Genomic DNA, 25,699 nt, shown 5'->3' with positions numbered 1-25,699 from the left:
TATTCGCCAACCTACTCCGATATTATTGCTCTGCCTACTCCGACAGTCGCAATTGCCTTCCGCTTCAGCCATGCCTGTTCGGTGACCAAGAAATCTGCTTGTACGCATGAATCCAATCGTTATTCAACTCTCTCACTCTAAAACTCTCACTCGATCTTTCTCGCTGTACATCTCTCTCTCTAAAACTCTCTCAATTTCTCTCTATTGTAAGGTGTGTATATACATACATACATATATATATATATATATATCTACGTGGGTGAAGTGCAGAAAATAATCCTAAAGTATGCCTACAGTGCATATCATACCCCTCACGTGCAAAAAAATTTCAATTTGGTACAAATATATTCCTATATCAAATTTAGTCCCCAAGTTGACTATATTACTCGAATCATTTCATAAAATATATAAAAATAAATAATTTTGTAAAATGATTGAAAATGACACTATTGGAAGAGGTCACTCTCGTGCAAAAATATACCCCTAAAGTTTCAATCTAATGCAAATAGGTCCCTCTGACAAATTTAAACCCTAAGTTGACTAAATTACTCTTACTGAACCATTGTATAAAATATATAAAAATAAATAATTTTATAAAATGACTACGCGCAAAAAAATACCCCTAAAGTTTCAATCTAGTGCAAATAGGTCCTTCTGACAAATTTAAACCCTAAGCTGACTAAATTACTCTTATTGAACCATTGTATAAAATATATAAAAATAAATAATTTTATAAAATGACCAAAAATTACACTATTGGAGAACGCCTGTAATGGACAAGTAAAGATAAAAATATAAAATAAAAATAAAAGTATAAAAGAAAAGTAAAGATAAAAATAGAAAATAAAAAACAAAACTAAAGTGGAAATTAAAGAAAACAAATTTTTTTCAAACTCCGAAAACCAGGGCACGCTAATATTGGGAATTTTTTTATTTTTTTTGTTTAACAGTGATGGTACCGAAAAAAATAAAATAAAGAGGAAAATAAATAGTAGAAAATAGTAAACTAAAATCTCAAAAAATTCAAATCATTGTTCTATAAATTCAAAGTTTTTTTTAAAAAAAAAAAAAAAAAAAAAAAAAATTGTTTAGAGATATATATAGAGAAAAAAGTTTCAAAAAAAAAGAAGATAATTTGCACATAACACCTCTAAATTATGATATTAGTAGCATATATACCCCCTAGGGCATTTTTGAAAAAGTAAAAGGACAAAACAGGTATTAGAACACTAATTTATGTCAGATATTTTTGCATAATGTGAAAAAATTAGGGGTGCTTTTTGCATATTTTTTCAAATATGGGGTAAAAGTGTTACGCGGGGTATACTTATTTTATTAAGGTCTCTTTTTTAATTTCATCACACTTTAATCAGTATGTTGTCGCTCTCCCATTGGTTGGTGAGATTCTATTTGTCACATCAGCAACTTAAGTTCACATTATTTTAAATTGTGCCCTTTTTAAATAAGGGCAAATTTGTCTTTTGCCTTTTCTAGTGACCTTGTGCGGTAAATTGCAACAAAATCATAATTCGGGGTTTTTTTTTTTTTTTTTGTAGTTTAGAGGGTTAGTTGCAAAATCTCAATAGTTCGGGATTTTTTTTTACATTTTACCTAAAAAAAATATAAAAAATAATAAAATAAAGCTGAACGAAATATGAGAGAACTTTTAAATAGAAAAAATAAAAGTTTTGATTGAATGAAGGTGATGTGCAATTAATGATTACGTATATTTTAATTTAGAACATATAACTCATAAATCTTAGTGGAGTAATGCTAAATTGTATTTTAACTTAATTAAGAATTCCACATATTGCTTGTCAATTAAATCCTAAATCTCAGTTGAGTGATGGTACCGTGAGCTCGTTTTTCACTGTAGATTCGCAAGTTTTTAGATTAAGGGTATGGCACGCAAAAACTCTCCATTTATATATATATATTTATTTTTCCTTATTTTTAATCGGTAAATACACTCACCCTTAATCTCTCAAAATAATATCACTAGGGTTTAGTCGTATAGATGAAAACCTCAGTTTTAGTAAAAATTGGTTTTAAAAAAAATATATTTAATTCACTTATGATAATAGTTCTACTTTCTTTTTCACCTCATGTTGGACCTCTGTCGAAATCATGTTGCCTCTCATCGGGGCCAACCTTGTCATTTACTCACAAGAATTTTAAATCTTTTCCATGTCGGAAGAGTCCTCTTGAATTCATTTAGGCCCCTTAAATACGTTTGAGAGATGTGCAACCAAGTCAATTAGAAGATGTGATTGAAGATACCTCACAAGAAGTAAAGGATCCAAATACGTTTTGACAATAAAGCATAGTTATAGCTTTTTTGGTACGGATCAATCACCATGCGACACAATAGCAAATGCATCATGTAAGTTTTAATAAGCTTTTTTAATTATAGATGTGTCATATGGTGGTGATTGGCTTGACCATGTAATCATTCTCTTATTAGGGAAAAACTTTTTTACAACCATTGCACTGTGCAATAGGTACATCCATCCGTTCACTACTACTCGTGTAATACACGCGCGCATGGGCAGTCCGTATGCCACTCTGCAACGGCACAAGTAAGTTTTTCTCCTTATTAGGAAGATAAATATCATTTTCTCCGCTTACCTTTCTAACTGCTTCCCACTCATTGAAACAGATTCTCCTTCATTCTTCATTCTTGTTTATGCTTAGTAGTGGGGACAATATCTGGTAGAATGACCAAAAGATTTACACCCTACGCATGTTTGGGGTTTCCATAGGACCCCCACCCTAATCTCAATGATTTTGGAATGCCATTACAAGCATCAATATCAATACAAGTGTTAGCATAAGTGAGGTTTCCATAGGACCCCCACCCTAATCTCAAAAGATATTGGAACGTCATTACAAGCATCAATCTCAATCCAAGTGAGCATAAGTGAGGTTTCCATAGGAGCCCCAACCTAATCTCAAAGATATTGGAACGACATTACAAGCGTCAATCTCAATCCAAGTGTGAGCATCAGTCAGTCTGGTGGGTTCATCAAGGAAGAATGGGTTGTAATCCATAGGTACTTCATCTTTCAAAGTAGAAGTTCGAGATGTAAGTTCTCTCATAAGGGCATGTGGGTGCGAGTTTCTTGCCGGAAAAGAGAAAACCTTAATCCAAAATTCCAACCAAACGTTATAAAAATTCACCCAAACTGGGAAAAGTGACAAATGCATTCCCGGGAAAACCTTTTTTTTTTTTTTGAATGATAAAAAGCTTACCACCTAAATAATAAGCCCCCCCTTCAAGGATTTTCTTAAGCTTGTCATCATTTCTAAGATTAAACATGAGAAATCCATTGTTCAAAGTCAATTTCTAAAAATTAAAAAAAAAAAAAAAAAACCAAAAACAAAATCTAAAAGAGCAACATTACCAAATTTAGGCCTCAACCAGGATTCCCATCTGTGAAATGAAAATCAAACCCCAAGCAGTGAATGCAACATCATCATCTGTGGAAGTCTGGAGTCAGAAGTATCGTAATCGGGCAAAAATAATATAGAGCCCATGGACAATTGTTTTTTCCCTTTACTTTCTCACGGCTCAAGCTGTAACTCAAATGTATGAGAAAATAGCAGCTTCCTGATCTTACCATTCCTCTAAGTAGATTGTACTGGATTGTTTAACAGAACTGATACATTATTCAGCGGCACAATTTTCAGATACACAATATCCAGGGCATGCATTAGCAGACCCTGCAAACATAAGAGCAAAGCTCAAGACTCTTACCCTGCTACGGTAAAAATAATCACGTCTGCTACAAACAAAATTAAAGACCCTCGAAGTATCTCATATGGTCTTCAAATGTTTCTGCATGCCGTATCTTGGTTACTGATCCATCTTCTTCGACCTAAAAACATCAATTCAAATTCTCTGCGCTTAGAGTACTAATGGCAAAAAAAGTATATGCGCAAGTTTAATTTAGTCAAATATACACGAGTCAATGCCAATTTGAACATAAAATTTCCCCCGCCATGGATTAAAATTGAAAAATGAAAAGCCAGGTGCTCATTTACGGGAAGAATTAAGTTTAGGAGGAACATGCCGGAGGAAGAAGAACAAACTTTTAATATGAAATTCATGTTTAAATGTCATCTCTTCAAACTTTTTTGCATCATATGTGGCAGGGAATGCTCAAGCTAGTTAAGTCAATAAAAAAGGTTCACAAGATAAATTCATCTTCTCCTTTATAAACAAGCAGAAAATATTCACTTGAGGCTTTATTTGGTTTGAAGGTTTAGAACTGTTGAGGGATGATGGTGTGTCTTGGCTGTCAAAACTGTTTAATAAGAAAATAACAACAAAGAGAATACTGATGAGTGACACAAAAGTATTGTAGTATCGATATAAATAATAATAAAAGGGGATACGAAGTTGTACTAATTATTGGACACCAATTAAGACGGGTGTCTGGAAAATCAATTCGGAATTATGCATGGGAGGTGTCGATTGAGGCTATTTAATTATTGAGGAGACTAATGAAAGTATATAGATTATAGAGAAAAGAGAAAAAGATAAAGCTTATGATAACTAATCTAGAGATCTAATATGGAGAGTTTCTTAAAAAGAAAAAACAGAAGCGGGGGAGGGGGAGGGGGAGGGGGTGGAGAGAGATCTAATATGGAGAGTTTCTTCTTCTTTTTAAGAAATAAAAATAAAAAAGAAGGAACCACAAAGGAATATATTAACATGATAAAGGTGAAAGCCTAAGAATAGTTAGAATGACTACCGAGGACAATGAGTGAATTCCCAATTGTTGTATTAATCTAACATCAAGATTAATAATATTAAGCTCATATTTGTTTGGCTTAGTTATAGATGAATTGGCGAGAAATGACAAGTCACATTTAGGATGAAAATTTATAGTATATGTTATTCGTCCATGGTATTGTTTGAAATGATAAAACTAGAAAGAGTAATTGTTAAAGTGGAGGTTAGGAGGCTCTCTAGAATTAGAAGGATTTAAGATAAGTTACAATAAATCTAAATACATTGAATGTAATTTTTTAGTTAATCTAGAAATACAAATACAGATGCAATGAAGATTGAGAATCAAGAGATACCAAAAAGTGAACATTTCCCCTATTTAGGCTCAATCATTCACAATGGATTAATTGGAGATGACGTTAATCAGAGTCAAGACAGGATGGGAAATAAAGGGGAGTGTCTGAAATATTGTGAAATCGACATGTCCCTCTAAGATTGAAATGAAAGTTCTACAAAAAAGTTATCAGACCAATCATTATTTAATGGAAAGAATGTGGGGCATCTAAGAAATAACATATGCACAAAGTGATTGTGAAAAAAATGTAAAAATTATATTAAAAATGAAATGATACAATTAAAAATGAACAAATTCATGAAATGGTTGAAGTAGCAACCATTGGAGTTAAAATGGGGGAAAAAAAATTTCGATTAAGATGGTGTGGACATGGGCAAAGATGATCACTAAGTGCAACAGTAAAGAACAATAACATGATCCATGTTGAGAGTAATGCTAGGAAAATGAAAAAGACCAAAATTAATATGGATAGAGGTAATAAGAAAAGGTATGATGACATGTGATTTGACCAAAGCGTATGGTCTTAAGTAGAGTAGAATGGGAAAATAGGATTCATATAGGATTCATATAGCAGAGCTCAAGTAGTTGGGAAAGGCTTTATTTTTGATTGTTTGTTGTTGCTTTATTTGGTTTGGATTTAGTGAGGAAAAGGAAAAGGACAAAAAATAATAATAATAAATAAATAAAGAGAGAGAGAAGCTATCTCCCTCATGTTTTCTCTAATATTCAATAAACTTAAAACTCTTAAATTTAGTAAGGTTTTCTAATTTTGAAGTCCTTCGAATAAACAAAACCAACACCTAGATAAAACTACACTCCCTATGACTGATAATGCAGAAATGTCTGTCTAAAATTATCAGAATTTAATTTGATCATTCAATATGATGAGAAAATTGTTCTTGACATTGCGTTAACAATAACAAAATATATATTTAAAATTAATAACAATTACTCCCCCATCCAAAAACTCTTGTCCCTTTTCCATTTTTGGTAGTCCCAAAATTCATCTCCCAATTAAAATGTCAATCCAAAAAGATTTTATATTTCACAAACTATCCTCAACTTTTGAACACTTCTCACAACTTACCATATGAAATTTTAAACTTGAAATGGGTAGTTTTGGAATTTTAAGAAGGAATAATGCATTAATTGCATGTCCCTTTAAAGAGTTGGAATCTGAAAATGGAAAAGAATTCGGGCACTTAGAGAGTTGGTGAATACAATATGAAGTCAAATGGCATACCCAGTACTCAGGTGGGCGCATCTTGAGGTTGTAAGTTGATGCCATGCTCATGCAATAAGCACCTGCATCATGAACTACCAAGCCAGCTCCCTGAAAAGTAAAACTCCTGATCAGTGAACAATAGAATAATAGTATTGCTGTAACCATCCCATAAAAAGTGGTACAACGCAATACCCTAGCTGGAGTGGGAAGTTCCCTTTCCTTTCCCAAGAAATCTGCTGACTCACAGACTGGGCCCACCACATCAAAAGTAGAAATCTCAGCTTCAGATGGTGAAGGAGAAACTAGTTCTATGTGCTGCACTCATAAATGAAGATGATGAGAAGAAAGAAACAAGTTATCTGGAAAAGAAAAATGACAGAATTTTCAAGGATAGGTGGGTTTGGATTTCTATTAGATAGAAAGTCTCATGTAAAATACAGACTTGCAGGGGGATAAAGGTTTACTGGTCTTCTCTTCAGAACAGGATATATGTAATTAGTACCAATTTAGTATTGCAGAAGTAAAAAACAAGCTTTCAAAAAAGAACAATGTTGAAGTGATAGTTTGGGTTTTGGTTTATATTTGATTGAAATTCTTATGTAAAACACAGTGCTGCAAATGAATAAAGCTTGACGGGCTTATCTTCAGAACAGGACAAATTTATATAGGATGAATTTTAGCATTTTACTAAAACAAACAGCAGAAACATCACCAACTCCTACAGCATATTAGGGTTGCAAATATCAGAAATTTGTCAAAAAAATAAAGCCATTTACTAACCTATGCTACAAGAACTCTTCAAAAATGCATGAACTACCCACATCGGATGCCTATGTTACCTAGACTCGGGCACGTGTGTCAGTATGGATATGTATCCACACATCGAACTTGTCAAATCCCAAACAAAAGGACACATGGGACACTGATGAATATCAATATTATTTAATAATTTTATTTTATCTTTTAGAGTAAAAATAATTTCTTTATGTAGTGTCTAATATAAGTTTCTCATTCGTTTTGAATCAATAATTAATATAATAAAATTAAATAACTGGATGTGTTTTTTTAGGTGTATGTCCAACCGCAAATGTCAGACACATACCCATGTCCCAATATTGTGTGTCCGACGCGGGTACTTCACCCACTTTTGAAGAGTCCATGTAACGTAACCAGACACGCAACACTCAGAACATAGGTATGGGATATGTGCCTTGACATTCATAATTAGGCATGCACCAAACACGCATATCCAAATACTTACACTTTATTATTATATATAAAACTCTTTTACTTTGTTTTTTTTGCTTCAAAACAAGTAGGGCTGCAAATGAGCAGAGCCAAGCCGAGCTGAGCTTTAGGTTGCTCGGGCTCGGCTCGCCTAAATTTTAAGTGTGGTCGGGTTCGGACAAGCCTGGCTAGGCCTAGCTCGGGCTCGGCTCGGCAGATTTTTGATGAGCTCGGCTAGGCCCGGGCTCTTGAGTGTATATATATATATATATATATATATATATATATCGATCAAACGAAGCATTTTCCATGGCCCCCTGAAGCAGGAAGGGTAAGATATATATATAAGAAACAGTTTTCAGACACAAAGATTGCCACCATCTTCAACCATTAACCAATCAGATCTTCATCTTCTCCACCAATTTCTGGTTCCACCAACAGGGAATAGAGAGAGAGCAAAGTATCATTGGTCACTGATGGAGTTGAAGAAAGGCCAACCAGTGAGGGAATACAGAGAGTAGAGTAATATTTATATTTGGTCTCGGTGGAGTCGAAGGGAGGCGGGAGCAATGGCTAGAAGAGTTACACGAGTTGCAGAGCTTGAGGAGCGTCGTCTTGTTGCTGCGGCTATTTAGGGTTATCTGACCTTTTCACCTTTAACATGTATATAAAAGATCCAATGGCTTAGATGAAACCATAACTTGGGCCATTGTATTGTTTAGTTGAATGGGATTTTAGGTGCAAGATGGGCTTCCATTTGGGGCCAATTCAAGATTTACATGTATCCAATTGAGCCAATTAAAGATTTACATGTATTTGGACTAAATTTATATGGATGGGCTATGTTTTTACATATAAAAAATAAAATTTTATATATATTTATGCAAACGAGCCTGCTCACGAGCCGAGCTTAACATTGTTCAAGCTCGGCTCGTTTACTAAACGAACCTGGAAAATGAGCTCGAACTTGGCTTGTTTACTTAACGAACAAGCCAGAGCTGAGCCCGAGTTGTTCATGAACAGCTCGGTTCATTTGCTGCCATAAAAACAAGTGAAAACATTATTTCACATTAGAAAATAAAAGAAAATATTAACTAATATGAATATTTAGCTGTCCTTGGGTTTAGAGTTTTGATAAACCGACACTTTAGACACATTCCAGAACCCAACACATGAATCCGAGTCCATGTAATATAGTTGACACCTAGACTGGCTGTAATTATCAGGTCTCTCACTAAAAAGGTACACTTGGACAAGTGTTGGTGCCCAACATGCATATTAGTCCCCAAAAAGGCTACATCAAAACAAAATGGAACTCTTATTGTTGTTTCAAATTTTCAATATGATGCTCCACAAGGAAATGCATCAATTTGTCAACATGTCAAACATTGCAAAAATGCCACAAGAAGAGTCTTCTAGGAACCAAAGTATTTGGCTACAACCACTGCAATGGAGCAAAGAAAACAGAAAAAAATTCTATGAGGGAGAAAATGTCAATTATCCAAATTTTATATTCAAAAGTAAACCAAAAAAATATAACATGGAATGTGCAAAAAACACCATTCCCAAAAGCCAGCATATTTGGCAATAAGACTAGCTAATGGTACTAGAAATCTTACTTGATAAGCATCATAAAGGCTAGGACGGATAAGTTCTGCCATGCTGCCATCAATGACAATAAAATTTTTTGTACCATTAGTTTTTACCCCCGTCACACGATTTACCAAGCAGCAAGTATTTGCAATAAGAGATCTCCCAGGTTCAATGATGAGGTTGAGATTTCGTGAAAGGACCAGTTCCCGTACCTGCAGCAACCATCCATAAAGAGAAAAGATGGTGAACATCAGATAGTCCAAAGAATAAATTCCTCTGAATCTCTGTAATACCTGCAACACTAGGAGGTAAGGTTTTAATCATCATTTAAACATCTCTATCAGCGTTGAGTGAACCCAGAATAAATCCTGATTTCAATTTGACTAAGGAATTCAACTTCCTCTTTAAGACTTTTGGGTGGTAAAAACATTAGTCAACTGCTTTAATAAATGGTTTCCCTTCTCCCTTTAGGAGCGGGATTAAATCCTTTGGATACCTGCAATCACCCCCAAAACCATGGTATGAGGTAAGACCAAGGCAGAAGCTTAAAGCCTACATGAATTGATGACAAGACTTCAGAGATATACTTCAAAGTCTCTATGCCAACTCAACTATCCAATAAGGGTTGTCAATTGGCTTGTTACATAAAAAAGATTTAAGGACTTCGTTTTTTTTTTCTTTTTGTGTATGTCCTAGCAAAGAACTCCCACAATGTTCTTGGGGAGACTCGAAGTCTCTACCTTTCACTTTGGAAGGAGATGAAATACCACTAGACTTTCAACTTTGCTAACACAAAAATCTTTCCAGCAAGTAGGCATCACTATATTCAGAAAATGTAGATATTTAGTTTCAAAATACAGGCCAGAGACTATCATTGCGTATGCTGATACTTGTTTCAAGGCACACAAACCCACAAGACCATAAATGACTTGTGCGTCTTGGTGAGTTGGAGCTACCAGACACATGTATGAGTGCCATGATCAATGCATTACAGTTTGTGTCCTTATCATCATAAGAATTACAAACTAAAAGTGTCAAGTAATAAAATCTCTTTCATTGTTCAGACACAAAACACAGACACCAAAAAAAAAAATGTAATATGTATGCATGCACTGCAATACCATGAAAAACATATAAAATAGAATAACTAAATCTGAAGGCTTCCAATTATCGTTTATCATAGGCAATAATTTAATACAACAATCTCTTTTGATATCTTTCTGAATTTAGGAAGGAGAGAAATTAGGTCTTCTCTTCTGTAAGTAGTTGAATGATGATATTGGCTACTAATTCTTCGGACTGAACCCCCACACGGTATCCGAGTAGGCATAAGGCCTCTCTGGCATGATGACCCAGAGGTCATGAGTTCAATTCTTGGGAGTGTTAAAATTCCCATCCCCTGGGCTTACCCAATACCTGTGGTTTGGGGGTGATTGCGGTCTCCAAAGAGATTAGTCACACCCCTAAAGCGATGAGGACACCTTCCGTTATAAATATAAATATATACAAATATATTAATCTTTCAGACCCAAGTGGTACTACCATTCTGCCAATTGATAGGGTGGTGTACCAACTGCAAGTACCCATCATCTTAGACCCATTAAGGCATTTAAATGTAAAATAGTACTGCCCAAGCTTAGAATGTGGCATTTATACTCATTAGAATACTGTGTTGAGGACAGAACTCAGAAGTCATTCGACAATACTTGGATAATAATGTTATCTAATACAAAAGTATTGCAAAACAAAACTAGCTGTGTATCAAGAACTAACATGATATTTACCCCACTAAATAACATCCTCACTATCAAACTAAGAACCATGGATGATCACTTTTTCCTTATAGAATGAATTTCATATGATCGTATGACTAAATTAGATATATAGTCTCACAGTGTTGATAAGATCTCTGGGTGTAGGTAGGATAGCTCCAGCATGATAATAATCAATCCCCAGACCACCTCCAATGTTTAAATAATTTATTTCGAAGCCCTGTGCTCGAATTTGGTCGATGTAATCCACCATAAGGACTGCAGCATCCCTGAAAATGTCTACCTGAAAATAATAATAGGAATTCTTTTAGATTTACATATAACATAGGAGAATTTGATGCATAAAATTAAAAATAAATAAATTGAAGTACACTGGATACAAAAAATTTGCATAATGTCAATAATGAAAAAAGTAGAGGTAAATTAACAGAAAATAAATCCAAATGGAGGAGATACATAAAATATATATATGACCCCTCAAAAATAGTGATTTTATATATATTTAAAAATAAATAAAAAACTAACTTCACCCCTAGGAAAAAAATTAATTACTCTCTTCCTCTCCCCACACCCACCCCCCCCCCCAAAAAATAATAATAATAATAATAATAATAATAATAAAAGAAATAAATAAACAAATAAATAAATCCATAACATTTATTTATTGGCCCCAAAAATAGTGAGTTTGAAAATAAAAATAACTTGTGTCCCCATAAAACACATAAAATTTCAACTTGAACATTTTAGCTTACTTTTGAAAGCCCAAATATTGTGAAACAAATAATTAAGATAATTATTATGGTTGTTCTTGATGCAACATAACAAATTATAAAGATATACTAATACTCCAATTGGATGGCGTTTTACGAGAAAAATATTTATCAAGATATGCTATACTCGAATTGAACAAATTCGGGGAAAGTGGGAAGGTGGGAAAACTAAAGTATTGCGGGACGAAGGAGACAAGAATTCCACCAATGAAAATGATATCAGATATACTAATATTTTTAGTTGTCACTTGTTAAATGACAATTTCAATAGCTACTCCTCGTTTACGTTACAAAAACTTCTCTATTTTTTTTTGGTAATTGTTTTTTGTTAAAAGTTTACGAGATACTTTCAGTTAAAATGGTACAATCTTTTCTTAATCATTCATCAAGAGAATGACATGTCTTTCTCAAATAAGGAATTGGAGTATTCAAAAATAAAAATAAAAAACAGAAACTGAATTTTTTAATTGAAATAATTCTGAAACAAACTAACTTTAAACAATGTTTTAAATTTACCACCCTTTTTTTTTTAATCTATAACTTATCATTTCTTATCCTATATGATTTTTCCTCTCTCACACATACGCGGGCACAGACACAACACAAGCATTGTCGATCCATCTTCAAAATTAGCATTTATTCTTAGATATTTTTCCCAGGGCACTGAAAACAAAGATTTTCCCTTTACTTAATTTAGCACAGAAAGAAGCCAAAAAAATGGGAGAAATTTGTCTCTGCACAAAGAGAGGTATACGATGTCTCACATTTAGCACAAGAACAAAACATTCAAATCAGCAGCCTATAAATCATATATATAATGGAAATTCCTGCTCATTTACCAAATGCTAAACACATATACAATCATAATTGGTGTCATACATATGGAAATAGGAATAAATGAATAAAAAAATTTCAAGAACTTTCAATTGTGTGACAAACATTAATGAAATTATAGTGAGCACTGCTAGTTCCAAGTTCATTTCATTAGTATAACATTGCAAAATCATATTCTAAAATATGAAGTAGAAAACAGAGTCCTGTTAAGGTACCTTGGTAATGGTAGAGCCGAGATGGCAATGGGCGCCCACAAGCTTCAGCTCATCTGGATGTGCCTTCACAGAATCCAGAAACCATTGCAGCTTCTCATTTCTAATACCAAATTTGGAATTCTTATTTCCAGTGGCAACATATGGATGGACCTAAGAAAACATACGCATCCAGCAAACAAGAATGAAGTTTACTATTAAAACAAAGAGAAATTAATACCTTCAAAATTTTATGTACGGAACAACCTCTAATTGCAGGGGAAAAAAAAAAAGTAGAAGAAAAGGTAGCAAAATTTCCAAGACAAAGTACATATCATAGCCATTAATAGGGATAGAGGAGCTTCTGGTGTAGTGATATAGCAGGACATTGGCAGTGGACTGGTATGGACGAGGTGGTTGCAGGGGTGTCAAAGCAATAAATGGTACTTAGGTGATGGTTGATTATTAAAGCTAATAGTGGTGACAGTAGGGGGCAGTTGCAGCAGAAGTGGCAATAGTTATTGTGGTGGTGTCAGTGCAGTGGCATAGGATTGTTGTACTGGTAGTGTGTGACCAAAATAGTGGTTAGGAGTAAGTGGCTGTACCATATTTCTGGTAATAGAGATGATTATGTATCACAAAAATCAATGTCAAAAGGCTTATGCAAAACCCCTATGCATATCAGTGTAAACCTTTTATCATGAAACAAAGCATGGTTCTATAGATTTACAGAAAAGAATTTTTAAGTTAGCTTCAAAGGTAACCTCACCTTAGTATTGTAGAACTATAAAATGTAGATACATTAAAATTTGACAATGATTTGCTGAGAGCCCAGTCCAAAGTTTGGTTCCTCAAACTTATCTACAAATATTTACATAAAACACACCATATATTTAACTATGCCTTTAGTCTAAAAAAATTCAGTCGTCTGTATTATAATTTTGGGTTTTAATACGTACAAACATACATTATGATTTCTCTGCACACACTTGCACATGGTCACATACTGGTCCATTCACATACAAATGTAACACATGCACAACAGCTCAATCATTTACACACACTAGCTCACTCACTCCCATATGCATTAAACCCGCTGACATGCATGTAAATACTCATTTGCACGGTATTACATCTCTCACATCATTTCCCTTTCACATTAGCATATTTCAAGTGCCTATCAGGGTATGATTAAGCCTAGAATTGGCTTTGGTATTATTCTTAGAAACACAAACATTATTAAAAGAGAGTAAGGCTATAAAAAGAGTCCTCTCATTACAAGAGATATGAGCTCTCTTTTGTTGACTATTCGATTGAGAGAGTAACTACAAGATTCATTTGACTTTTCACATATCTCAAAAACTGTCTTAATCTAGTGATTAAAAACTGTCTTAATAAGGGTACGATTAAGCCTAGAATTGGCTTGGTATTATTCTTAGAAACACAAACATTATAAAAAGAGAGTAAGGCTATAAAGAGAGTCCTCTCATTACAATAGAGATGAGCTCACTTTTGTTGACTATTGGATTGAGAGAGTAACTACAAGATTCATTTGAGTTTTCACATATCTCAAAAACTGTCTTAACCCAGTGATTAAAAATGGAATTCATGACTCGTGTTATGAAAAGGGCTCTCTTCTAGCCTTACTCATAAAAAGAAGGGAAATGTTTCATTTCATCAGTCCTGTATTGCTCCGCTCTCATTCAATCAGACCATTGCTTAAAGCTTTGCCCCAATTTTGCACAGTGCATTATGTGTCCGACTGGAACAAAGTGACCTTTTTAGGATAAATATCCTGGGGAGTGCATTCTCCGCTAGGATTCCCTCCTAATGGCGGAAAAGGCTAATGAGCAAGCGGATTGACATTATTATTATCTACTTCTATTCCCTTTCTTGAGTCATTCATGTTTTTATAAAACTTGCATCTTTGATTCCTACTAATTCTAGAAAAGACTAATGAGCAAGTGCATAGACTACTTCTATTCTCTTCCTTGCATCGTTCATGTTTTTATAAAACTTGCATGTTTTCACAAAAACTAGATCCAGTTAAACGAAGGAATGCGCTAAGAGGGGACAACAAAATCAATTCTAAGATAATTTATGAATTAAGGATTCCTAATTTACGAACTCGGATCGATTTATGAACTCCAAGAGATTTATGAACTGCAAATTTTGGATGAGATTTATGAACTGTGTTTAATTTGTGAGCAAAACAGATTTACGAACAGATCGGGTTTATGAACAGTAAACGAAGTGACAAGATTGATTAAGATTAACCAAAGTAATAGTTGTGTTTTGCTGTTCAGGTCTCTATCTTGGAGCTCAAGAAATCTTCATAACGTTAATGGCAGACCCCTATTTCTTTTTTCGTGTTTGAAGAATTTAAATTTCCTTGATAGATAGAGAAGACAATGCACTAGTATTGTTCAGTTCAACATGACAATATAGAAATCATACATGCACATATAGGAATTATTTTTTTTTAATAATAATAATACTGAATCTTAGACTTCATACGTATCATTATCATAACACGAGTTAAAATTCGGCATCTACTGACCTGAGGATCCACATCTGGATTTATCCGGAGTAATACATTAACCTTCTTCCCAGCAATTCTTGAAGCCGATACAATATTTTCTAAATCAAATTCACTATCAACATTGACAAAAACACCTTCCTGGGCGGCTAATACCAGATCCTCCAAGAGCTTTCCATTTCCATTAAAAATACACCTGTTCTTCCAAACATAATGCAACAAGTTAAAACTACATGGGGCACTAACAAGCACATCCCAAAATTACACTTAAACCAAGAATGAAATAATTAATAGGGAGACGGGTTAAATTTTTTATACAGCATATTTATATTGCCAAAAATATTTTGCAAGATGCAATTTGGTAATGACATTAATCTGCAAAAAGAAATCCCTATTCTCTTCCTTTATTTTATTTTTTTTCATTTTTCTTATATAGAAACATGGCATCTGTACCTTGTGTATTACTAATGAAGCAATTTTATATCTATATAATGAATTTGGAAGTTCTAAAAACTGTATTGCACACTTCCATCCCTAGTCTTAGAAATTTTGAGAGTGGAAAGCATTTAAATTTTAAAATACTTTTTTCTTCTTTTCAATTTTCTGTATGAAGTCTTATATCATATTTATCCACTTATCAAAGATTTAATCACTTTAAAAATAAAAAATAAAAATGAACACATGGCATCCTCTACAAAAGCATTTGCAAAATAATGCAGAATTAAACAATTTAAACTGCTTGATAAGCGAGAAAATCGCATTGTACAAAAGACATTGTTTTTTTTTTAGGTTATCATTTGCAACTTTATGTATACATACTACTTCTTACAATGAACAGCTGTCTTAGGTCCAAAATGGATGCTTAATTTATCACCGTCCAATGTACATCAGACAACTTATGAACAAGCAAACATTAATCAAACCCTGTCTGCCGAAAACCCAGTATCAATTTCAAAACAACCTTTCTCTAATCAAAATTGTGCGTCTTGCAACATTTCCCAGCTATATTACAAATCACTCGAGCAACCATGGAGACAAAAATACCATGTCAATGTCTCAAAATGAATAATTATGAAGAAAAAAAAATGTCTCAAAATGAACTTAGTCTGAGTCTTGATACCAAAAGCAACACGAGCAGTAGAGAGATGACAAAAAACTCTGAACTTCTGCGGATTCTATGAATTACATAGATGCAATCTTTAGCTGCTAACACACACTATTAAATACCAAAATTCCAACACAAAGCACAACCATATTCTGAAACCAAGCTAAAAATGTGTGTGCATAATAATATTAAGGCATATACCATATAATTTAGTTTACCTAGTGGGATCAAACCGGGCACGAAGCGCCAATCTGAGCTCATTGCCACTGACCAGCACAGCACCACAACCCAACTTTCTCAAATGCTCCAAAATCTTGAGATTGTTGTTGGCTTTGATTGCATACCCAATAACCGAATTCAAACCCTCCAAAGCATCCCTGTAAGCCTCGACATTTCTTGTGATTTGGGGCTTGCTGTAAAGATAGAAAGGCCTTCTCTCCACTGTCTCCATGACATCCTCAACCTTAAGGCCCTCACAGTACAAATACCCATCTTCAGATTTGGTGAAACAGTGCTGAAAACTTTGAGTTTGTGGGTCAGATGCTAGGGTTTTTGTAGGGTTTTGGGACAGGACCGCCCTTAGGTTTAGGGTTCTTGAGATGGGTTTGAAGGTGATAATGGGCTTGCTAACAAATGGGTTTGTGGTGGAGTTTGAAGGGTATTTAAGGAATTTGGGAAAAGTTGGTGAGTGAGAAAGAAGATGAGAAGCCGCCATTGAAGGAGCAGACAAGAGCACTGAGTTTTGAGTGAGAAAAATTTGTTGCAGACAGTGTTGACGAAGGGTTTTACATTTGGGGGTAGCCAGTAAGTCACTTGCCTGTGATATGAATACATCACAGGCCAATGAAATTGTTGAATTAGTACTCAAAATTGACCCTTGTGAGAAGGGAAAATAACGAAAACATTATTCTAATTTCTACCTCGGAAAAATTGAGGTTTGACCACATTAGGTATACTGTGTTTGGCTGCCTTGTTGACATATTCCGAACCCAGGTTTGGATTTTTTTTCATAAGAAGGAAATTTGGGATTTTAATTCGAAAATTAGAGCTAAATATTTTTTATCCTTAAAATTTTATTTTATTATTCTAATTAACACCTAATATATTTAAAATTGCATTAAATCTATTTTTTAAAAAAAAAATTACAAAAGTATTACTGGATCTTAGATGTTTCTATGACATCTAACTCAAAATAAAATATATATCTATGTCGTAATAAAATATTCAAATTTCAAAACATTTTAATGGTAAATGAACATAATACTAATTACATAAATTCACAACCCCAATCCACTAAGTATTGATAAGTTCTATTTTAGAAAACTTAGTGTATAAAATTACAAAATAATTTTATTTAAAAAAATTCCAACATAAAATTTTATTTGTACAATCACACGCAAGATAACATAAGTAGGTCAGTCAATGATGAAATGAAATTTAAACAACACTAAAGATAATTTCATCATTAAAGTTGTTGTATTGTTGAAACAACACAAGACCTAAATTTGCAAAGGAGATGATCTGATCAATTAAAATTGGCGCTAATTTAAAGGAGAAATCATGAATATAAAGAAAGGATTGACGGTTTGGTGTCAAATTAGCTTTACCAAAATGTAAAATTAATTAATTCTCCCGGGAACCAAAAAAAAAAAAAAAAAAAGTCAAATGAAATAACAAAGAGTAATGGTAACTCTTTGACAAAACAAAACAAATAGTACTAACTATAAAAAGAAGACAAAACTATTTTTATTCTAGAAAATCTGGAGTTAGATGTTGAAACGGTTAAAAGTTAAACTATTTTGTTTAGAGTGAAAATTGAAGAAGCCAAAGGAAGTTCTACAGCTACCAGCTAAAAGTTAAATTACCTTTAAAAAAAATAAAGTATATCTTATGAATACTTCATGAGGCACATTATATTTTTTTTTTTTTTCGGAAAATGACATGAGGCACATTATTGTCAACTAGAATTCTACACACTAATCACAAGCCCTGTATATAATAATATCATTTGGTAAATTATTGAAATTTGGCAAATAATGCAAATTAATACAATAAAAAATCAAGGAGAAAAAACAAAAGAATATATATGAAAAAAAGTTTCAAATGTAACAATCTATTTAAAATCTCAAGGAAAAAAGAAAAAGGAACACACTTTGTCACCATATTTTTTCTTCCAAAACTATTTTAATAAGTTGACATACTTTAAGTATTGTTTTCTCAGTACACATCAATTAGATGAGTTATTCTGCATTGTGAAAGCACGAACGGAAAGAAATTAGTATTTGGATACTTGGGGCCTGTTTGGAATATAATAAGGCCCACCCACTCAAATAATTAATATGATAAGGCCCACCCGCTTAAATAATTAAATACGCTAAGAACTCATTACTTGACTTATGATCGTCTTTATTTATGTTTGGTCCCACTAAACTTGCGTGATAGTCTTTTGTTGATGTTTTCTTTCACACACGAAAACTCAATAATTGACTTGTCTTGCTCTTTATTAATGTTTGGCAATTCCTAAAATAATAAATCTATGGAACTTGAATGTTCCTATGGTAATAGAATGGTACTGAGGTCTTCCCTCCTCCTACTTTTTTTTCTCCTCCTTCTCCTCCTGGAGAGCGAAAAAATTATAATAATAATAAAAAAAATAACAAAAGAGGTAATTCCACTTTTTACCAATCAAATGAAACTCTTGGACCAATACATGTGAAATATATATATATATACATACCGGGATCATTTACAGTGAGCAATAAACTTTTCATTTGTCACAAATTGTATAAACAATATATACTTGCCTATTGTATGTCTTGTTATAATAATTTTGTAAAAAGTTAGAGCTGTAATTTTTACAAGAACTTCTCAGTAAAGCATAGGTCAAGCATCAGAAAGATACCAGTAGTTTTTATCTTCTTGGTCTAGTTCTCAATACGCTTTCCAGTCACCTAATAAATTTGAAGTCACTGATCCACAAAAAGTGATATTTTTGTGCCCTACTCAGTCGAGCACTCGATAGGCTCCCCATAACCACAAAAAAGTACCCAAAACCACCGCGTATGACACCAATGCTTCTTGCATTCGTTATCAGACTTCTGCCAATGAAAGAGCTTTAGTCTCTCCCCGCACACCTACATCAAGAATCGTAATACTAAGAGCATAATTCTCAAACGAATAAAAATTTAGATGATCTAAATAATTATGTGTTGAAATTTTTACGAATAGCCCATTTATTCAAGCAATCCACACAATCAAAGCAATCATATATGGTTCATAACATAATGTAGCCACCATAAAGAATTCCATTACATTTTTAACCAGCAGGGGTATATTCAAAAGGGATTCAAAACTAAATAAACGGAACATGATTATGACAAATTCATGGATCAAATTACATGGTCAATCTTAACATTTCACACATAGTAACCGAAAAGAGCTTCTAGCCCAATGGTATAACTTACCCATCCTCAAAAAGAGAAGGGGGTCAAGATGTAGACAAAAATATGTGTTAGTACTTACCTGAACTCCAAAAAAATAAATAAAAAATAAAAATCAACAGCAACAGCAAAAAAAAAATAAAAAAAAATAAAAAAATCACATAGCTAGTCCTTTCTATTTAAAAAAAAAAAAATGTATATTTTGACATATCACATAATTCCCCATAACTTTTTTAGAACTAGTTTGAAGATCATATGTTATTTTATATTTTCTGTTAAACACCTTGAGTGACTAAATATAATATATTATATATACAGTTTTGCCCCTGCTGCATGGTTATATGCAGCTACAACATTAGTAAATACATTTAACCCAAAAAAAAAAAAAAAAAATGAAATGAAACAAAAATCACCAATCCTCACAAATGAAGAAGGCAGAGAACAAATAAAAAAACAAAAAAAGTCACCACCAACTATATGTTATTTTTATTTACATGATTACAGTTTTTTTTTAACGAATTGACACATTGATAAGAGAAGCGAACGATGTTGAAGAATCAACGAATGAGTTGTGGTTGGGTGAAATGACACTTGAACCCAGAGCTAACTGTCTCTCCCCAAAATGCATTGAGTTGATAGTTTTATAAGATAATACAGTTTCATCTCCACTTTGATATGAACAACCCAATGGGTTGCTATCAATGACATTAGGGATGGCAAAATGACTCATGACCCATCAATCCGTTTTAAAATAGATATGGGTGAACCATTTTAAAATATGGGTCAAAATGGGTGACCCATATTCAACTCAATTTTATAGAGGGTTAAATGGGTTGAATATGGGTCACCCATTTTGACTCATATTTCACCCATTATATAAGAGACTCGGTTTCACAACCTCTATTTGACTCAAATTCACTTCTTCCTTTCTAAAATTCTCTCACACGATCCCAAAATTTCTCTCTCCCACTATCTCTCTCTAAAATTATTTCTCTAAATTCTCTCTGCATCATGGACTTCTCGTGTATATAATACTATGGCTCGAAAAAAAGGGAAAATTACATATAAATGGAGTCAAAGTTTCATATTTACTTAGAGGCTGAGTCAAAGTTCCATATTTCTCTAAAATGGATTGCTGAGGTGGCACATGGTTTTTTACTGTTTAGAAATTGTGGTGCCTAAAATACCCTTCCGCGAAGGTACTACTTTTTCTTCGAATGTGCTACTTTTTTGAACTGAAGGTACTACTTTTTGGCGTCCAGGTACCATGTTTTTTAAACACCCGCGAAGGTACTACTTTTTCTCCGAAGGTACTACTTTTTTGAATTGAAGGTACTACTTTTTTGCACTGAAGGTACTACTTTTTTGTTAGGGAAGGGCATTTTAGGCACCACAATTTTCTAAACAGTAAAAAACCATGTGCCACCTCAGCAATCCATTTTAGAGAAATATGAAACTTTGACTCAGCCTCTAAGTAAATATGAAACTTTGACTCCATTTATATGTAATTTTTCCCGAAAAAAACCTATGTTTATATCTGTATTTCAAAGTAGAATGACCAGATTTATTCATTTAATTATTTATTCTATAAAAAGCTTAACGGATAATTTCATAATATATATGTATATAATATCTTACCTTCGTGGATGCATTGTCACAAAATAAAATAATATAAATTTAAAGAATTTCTAAAATAAATTAGAGGATTTACAATTATCTATACATATTTTTACAAGCTTTTATCCATCTAAAGTAAAAAATAATAATATTAATAAAATAAAAATAAAAATAAAAATAAAAAAATAAAAATAAAAATTATGATAATGAGATTATCCAAAATAATAACTTTATTTTTTCTTCCTAAAACCGATTAGCGGGTCATGACGTGTTGACCAGACTCATTTTTACCCAATCCATATTTAACCCGTTACAAACGGGTTAAATATGGGTTGTGACCCATATTCAACCCGCCCACATTTGACCCTATACAAATTCAACCTAACCCGTCTATTTGCCACCCCTAAATGACTTTTCTTTTCTTTTTTTGAACTAGTTGCTGCATGATGCAGAAGAGCTCTTAACACCTATTGATGTGGAAGTTGAGAAGAGTTTAATAAAGAGTACAGATCGCATCACAGAATTAAAGGCGCATCCATAAGAGTTGTTGTTCTTGATAAAATTAATTCTCTTTTTCTATTCTTTTTTTCTCTTTTCTTTGTTAATGAAATAATTCACTTTTATGCACTTTAATTTTTAGTAGACACTTAATTTAATTAAACTACCTTAAAAAATAAAGTATATCTTATGAATACTTCATGAGGCACATTATTGTCAACTAGAACTCTATACACTAATCACAGGCCCCTTATATAATAATATCATTTGGTAAATTATTGAAATTTGGCAAATAATGCAAATTAATACAATAAAAAATCAAGGAGAAAAAACAAAAGAATATATATGACAAAAAGTTTCAAATGTAACAATCTATTTAATATCTCAAGGAAAAAAGAAAAAGGAACACACTTTTTGTCAACATATTTTTTCTTCCAAAACTACTTTTAATGAGTTGACATACTTTGAGTATTGTTTTCTCCTTACACATCAATTAGATGGGTTATTGTGGCATTATGAAAGCACGGAGAGAAAGAAATTAGTACTTGAATACTTAGGGCCTTCTTGGAATACTGTAAAGCTCACCCACTCAAATAATTAAATACGCCTACTCAAATAATTAAATATGTTAAGAACTCATTACTTGACTTATAGTCGTCTTTGTTTATGTTTGGCCCCATTAGACTTGTGTGGTAGTCTTTTGTTTATGTTTTCCTCTTCTTCTTTTTCTTTCTTTTTTTTTTTTTTAGGTTTTCCCCCTCTTCTTCTTCTTTTTTTTTTTTTGCACTTGAATACGCTTGGATCAGTTTTGTGTTTCTAATTTTTGAGAATAATTTTCAGAGAAGAAGAACAGAGAACAGTTTTCACATTTTTGAGTATCAAAATCCGATTGGCAAGTAAAACTACAAAGTTGTTACGCGTATCTTGACCTAAATTTGCAAAGGTGATGATCCTGATCCGTTAAAATTGGTGCTAATTTAAAGGAGAAGTAATGAAATGATGAATATAAAATGGACTGTGGGTCAAATTAGGTTTTACCAAAATCAAAATGTAAAATTAATTATATGGAGAACGAAAAAAATAAATAAATAAAAATAAATAAATAACAAAAGAGTAATACCACTTTTTACCAATCAAATGGAACTCTTGACCAATACATGTGATATACATATATATATATATACTGGGATCATTTACAGTGAGCAATAAACTTTTCATTTGTCACAAAATATATAAACAATACTTGCCTATTAATATGTCTTGCTATAATAATTTTGTAAAAAGTTAGAGCTGTAATATTTGCAAGAACTTCTCAGTAAAGCTTAGCTCAAGAATCATAACATTAAGAGCATAATCCTCAAATGAATAAAAATTTAGATGATCTAAATAATTATGTGTCGAAATTTTTACGAAAGTTTACCTCAGAGCCCATTTATTCAAGCAATCCACAAAATCAAAGCAATCATATATGGTTCATAGCATAATATAGCCACCATAAAGAATTCCATTACATTTTTAACCAGCAGAATAATATTCAAAAGGGATTCAAAACTAAATAAATAGAACATGATTATGACAAATTCATGGATCGAACTACATAGGCGATCTTAACATTTCACACATAATAACCGAAAAGGGCACCTACCCATCCTCAAAGAGAGGAGGGAGTCAGGCCACAATGTGAGCAAAAGTGTGTGTGAATACTTACTTGAACCCAAAAAATAAATAAATAAACAGCAACAGCAACAAAAAAAGGAAAAAAAAAAAAAAAATCACATAATATTTTCTATTAATATATATATATATATTGACATATTACATAATTCTCCATAACTTCTTTAGAACTAGTTCAAAGATCATATGTTATTTTATATTTTCTGTTAGACAACTTGAGTGACTAAATATAATATATTATATATACAATTTTGCCCCTGCTGCATGGTTATAGGCCGCTACAACATTATTAAATACATTTAACCAAAAAAGTATTAAGAGCATAATCCTCAAACGAATAAAAATTTAGATCTTCTAAATGATTATGTAGTCAAAATTTTCACAAAAGACTACCCCATAGCCCATTTATTCAAGCAATCCACGTAATCAAAGCAACATATATGGTTCATAGCATAATATAGCTACCGCAAAGATTACCGTTAAATTTTTAACTTGTAGGGATTCAAAACTAAAAAAACGGAACATGATTATGACAAATTCATGGATCAGACTATACATGAGCAATCTTGACATTCTCTTGGGGCAACATTTCACACATGGTAACCAAAAAGGGTTTCTAACCCAATAGTATAACAAATGGACAAAAGTTTGTTGAGTCACTTACCTGAAAACATTCACGCGCACACAAAAGAAAAAAAGAAACATTTCACAAGGTACTTTCTATTAAAAAATATTTTGACATATCACATAATTCTCCATAACTTTTTTAGTATTAGTTGGAAGATAATAAGTTGTTATTTTATATTTTCTGTTAGACAACTTTAGTGACCATCTTAATGAACCCATTATTGAACTTCCGAAGTATCTCCAAAAAAAATACTATAACATTTTGACCATGCAAAAAATACTATGCGATATATAATACATGTAAAAAATACAATATGCACAGTTCTCAACGTGAACTATAAATATATTGCAAACTTAAAAGAAATTGAACCATTTCTTACAAAATTTGAATCCTATTTTTTTCCTTCTTTTGTTGCAATTTGATAGAAATATATATTCTTCTTCTGTAGTGTATACATGGGATGCACCCCCCATTTAGATGCTTCTCAGTGGACTTACTCTCACTTACCAGAAAACAACTTCTCCTTAAGAGTTTGCAACTTAATTTAGTCCTTTTCTATTATATTCAAGAACCAACTATATGTTATTTTTATTTACATGACTACAGTTTTTTCTAATGAATTGACACATTGATAAAAGAAACGAACCGATTGATGTTGAAGAATCAACCAAGTTGTGGTTAAGGTGAAATGCCACTCGAACCAGAGTTAACTGGTTCTTCCCGAAATGCATTGAGTTGATAGTTTTATAAGATAATATAGTTTCATCTCCACTTTGATATGAAGAACCCGATGGATTGCTATCAATGACAGTAGGGGTGACAAAATGGGTCATGACCTACCAACCCGTCCATATCCGTCTACTTTAAAATAGATATGGGTGAATCATTTAAAAATATAGGCCAAAATGAGTGACCCATATTCAACCCATTTTTATAGAAGGTTAAATGGATTGAATATGGGTCATCCATTTTGACCCATATTTCATCCATTATATAAAAGACCCAGTTTCACAACCTCTATTTGATTCAAATTCACCTCTTCCTTTCTAAAATTCTCTCACACGATACCAAATTTTTTCTCTCCTACTATCTCGCTCTAAAATTCTTTCCCTAAGATTCTCTCGTATCCTAAACTTCTCGTGTATGTAATACTACGGCTCGAAAGAAACCTATGTTTACATCTGTATGTCAAAGTAGAACAACCTGATTTATTCATTTAATTATTTATTCTATAAAAAACTTAACAGATGATTTCATAATATATATATATATATATATATATATATATATATATATATATATATAATATCTTACCTTTATGCATGTCTAGTTACAAAATAAAATAATATAAATTTAAAGAATTTCTAAAATAAATTAAAAGATTTACAATTATCTATACATATTTTTACAAGCTTTTATCCATCTAAAAAAAAAAAAACTATAATAATAAGACTATCCAAAATAATAAATTTTTTTTTTCTCTCTAAAACGGATTG

The 25,699-nt window shown here is 32.5% G+C and overlaps 1 protein-coding gene across 1 annotated transcript; it reads right to left on the bottom strand.

Moving 5' to 3' along the window:
* Positions 1-3,592: 3,592 nt before the first annotated feature.
* Positions 3,593-17,118, bottom strand: LOC132300624 (diaminopimelate decarboxylase 1, chloroplastic-like). Its single transcript, XM_059797800.1, has 8 exons — positions 16,565-17,118; positions 15,263-15,437; positions 12,727-12,876; positions 11,029-11,190; positions 9,162-9,347; positions 6,508-6,630; positions 6,334-6,423; positions 3,593-3,878 (listed from the first exon to the last, which is right to left on the bottom strand). The coding sequence occupies exons 1-8, from the start codon at positions 17,059-17,061 to the stop codon at positions 3,798-3,800; spliced, it is 1,464 nt and encodes a 487-aa protein (XP_059653783.1). The 5' UTR covers positions 17,062-17,118; the 3' UTR covers positions 3,593-3,797.
* Between the last annotated feature and the right edge of the window lie 8,581 nt (positions 17,119-25,699).

This window comes from Cornus florida, unplaced genomic scaffold (assembly GCF_030987335.1).
Source record: "Cornus florida cultivar Cherokee Brave unplaced genomic scaffold, ASM3098733v1 CherokeeBrave_3.0.0_Hap2_Chr03, whole genome shotgun sequence".
Lineage (NCBI taxonomy): Eukaryota > Viridiplantae > Streptophyta > Magnoliopsida > Cornales > Cornaceae > Cornus > Cornus florida.
This window is presented reverse-complemented; position numbering and strand designations above follow the sequence as displayed.

Bases quoted from the DNA above. Each gene is read 5' to 3' on its own strand.
- LOC132300624 (XM_059797800.1), bottom strand. From the start codon at position 17,061: ATGGCGGCTTCTCATCTTCTTTCTCACTCACCAACTTTTCCCAAATTC. The intron at 11,191-12,726 runs GTACCTTAACAG...TATTATTTTCAG, and splicing joins TCGGCTCTACCATTACCAAG to GTAGACATTTTCAGGGATGC. The intron at 6,631-9,161 runs GTAAGATTTCTA...TTATGAGTGCAG, and splicing joins GCCTTTATGATGCTTATCAA to CACATAGAACTAGTTTCTCC.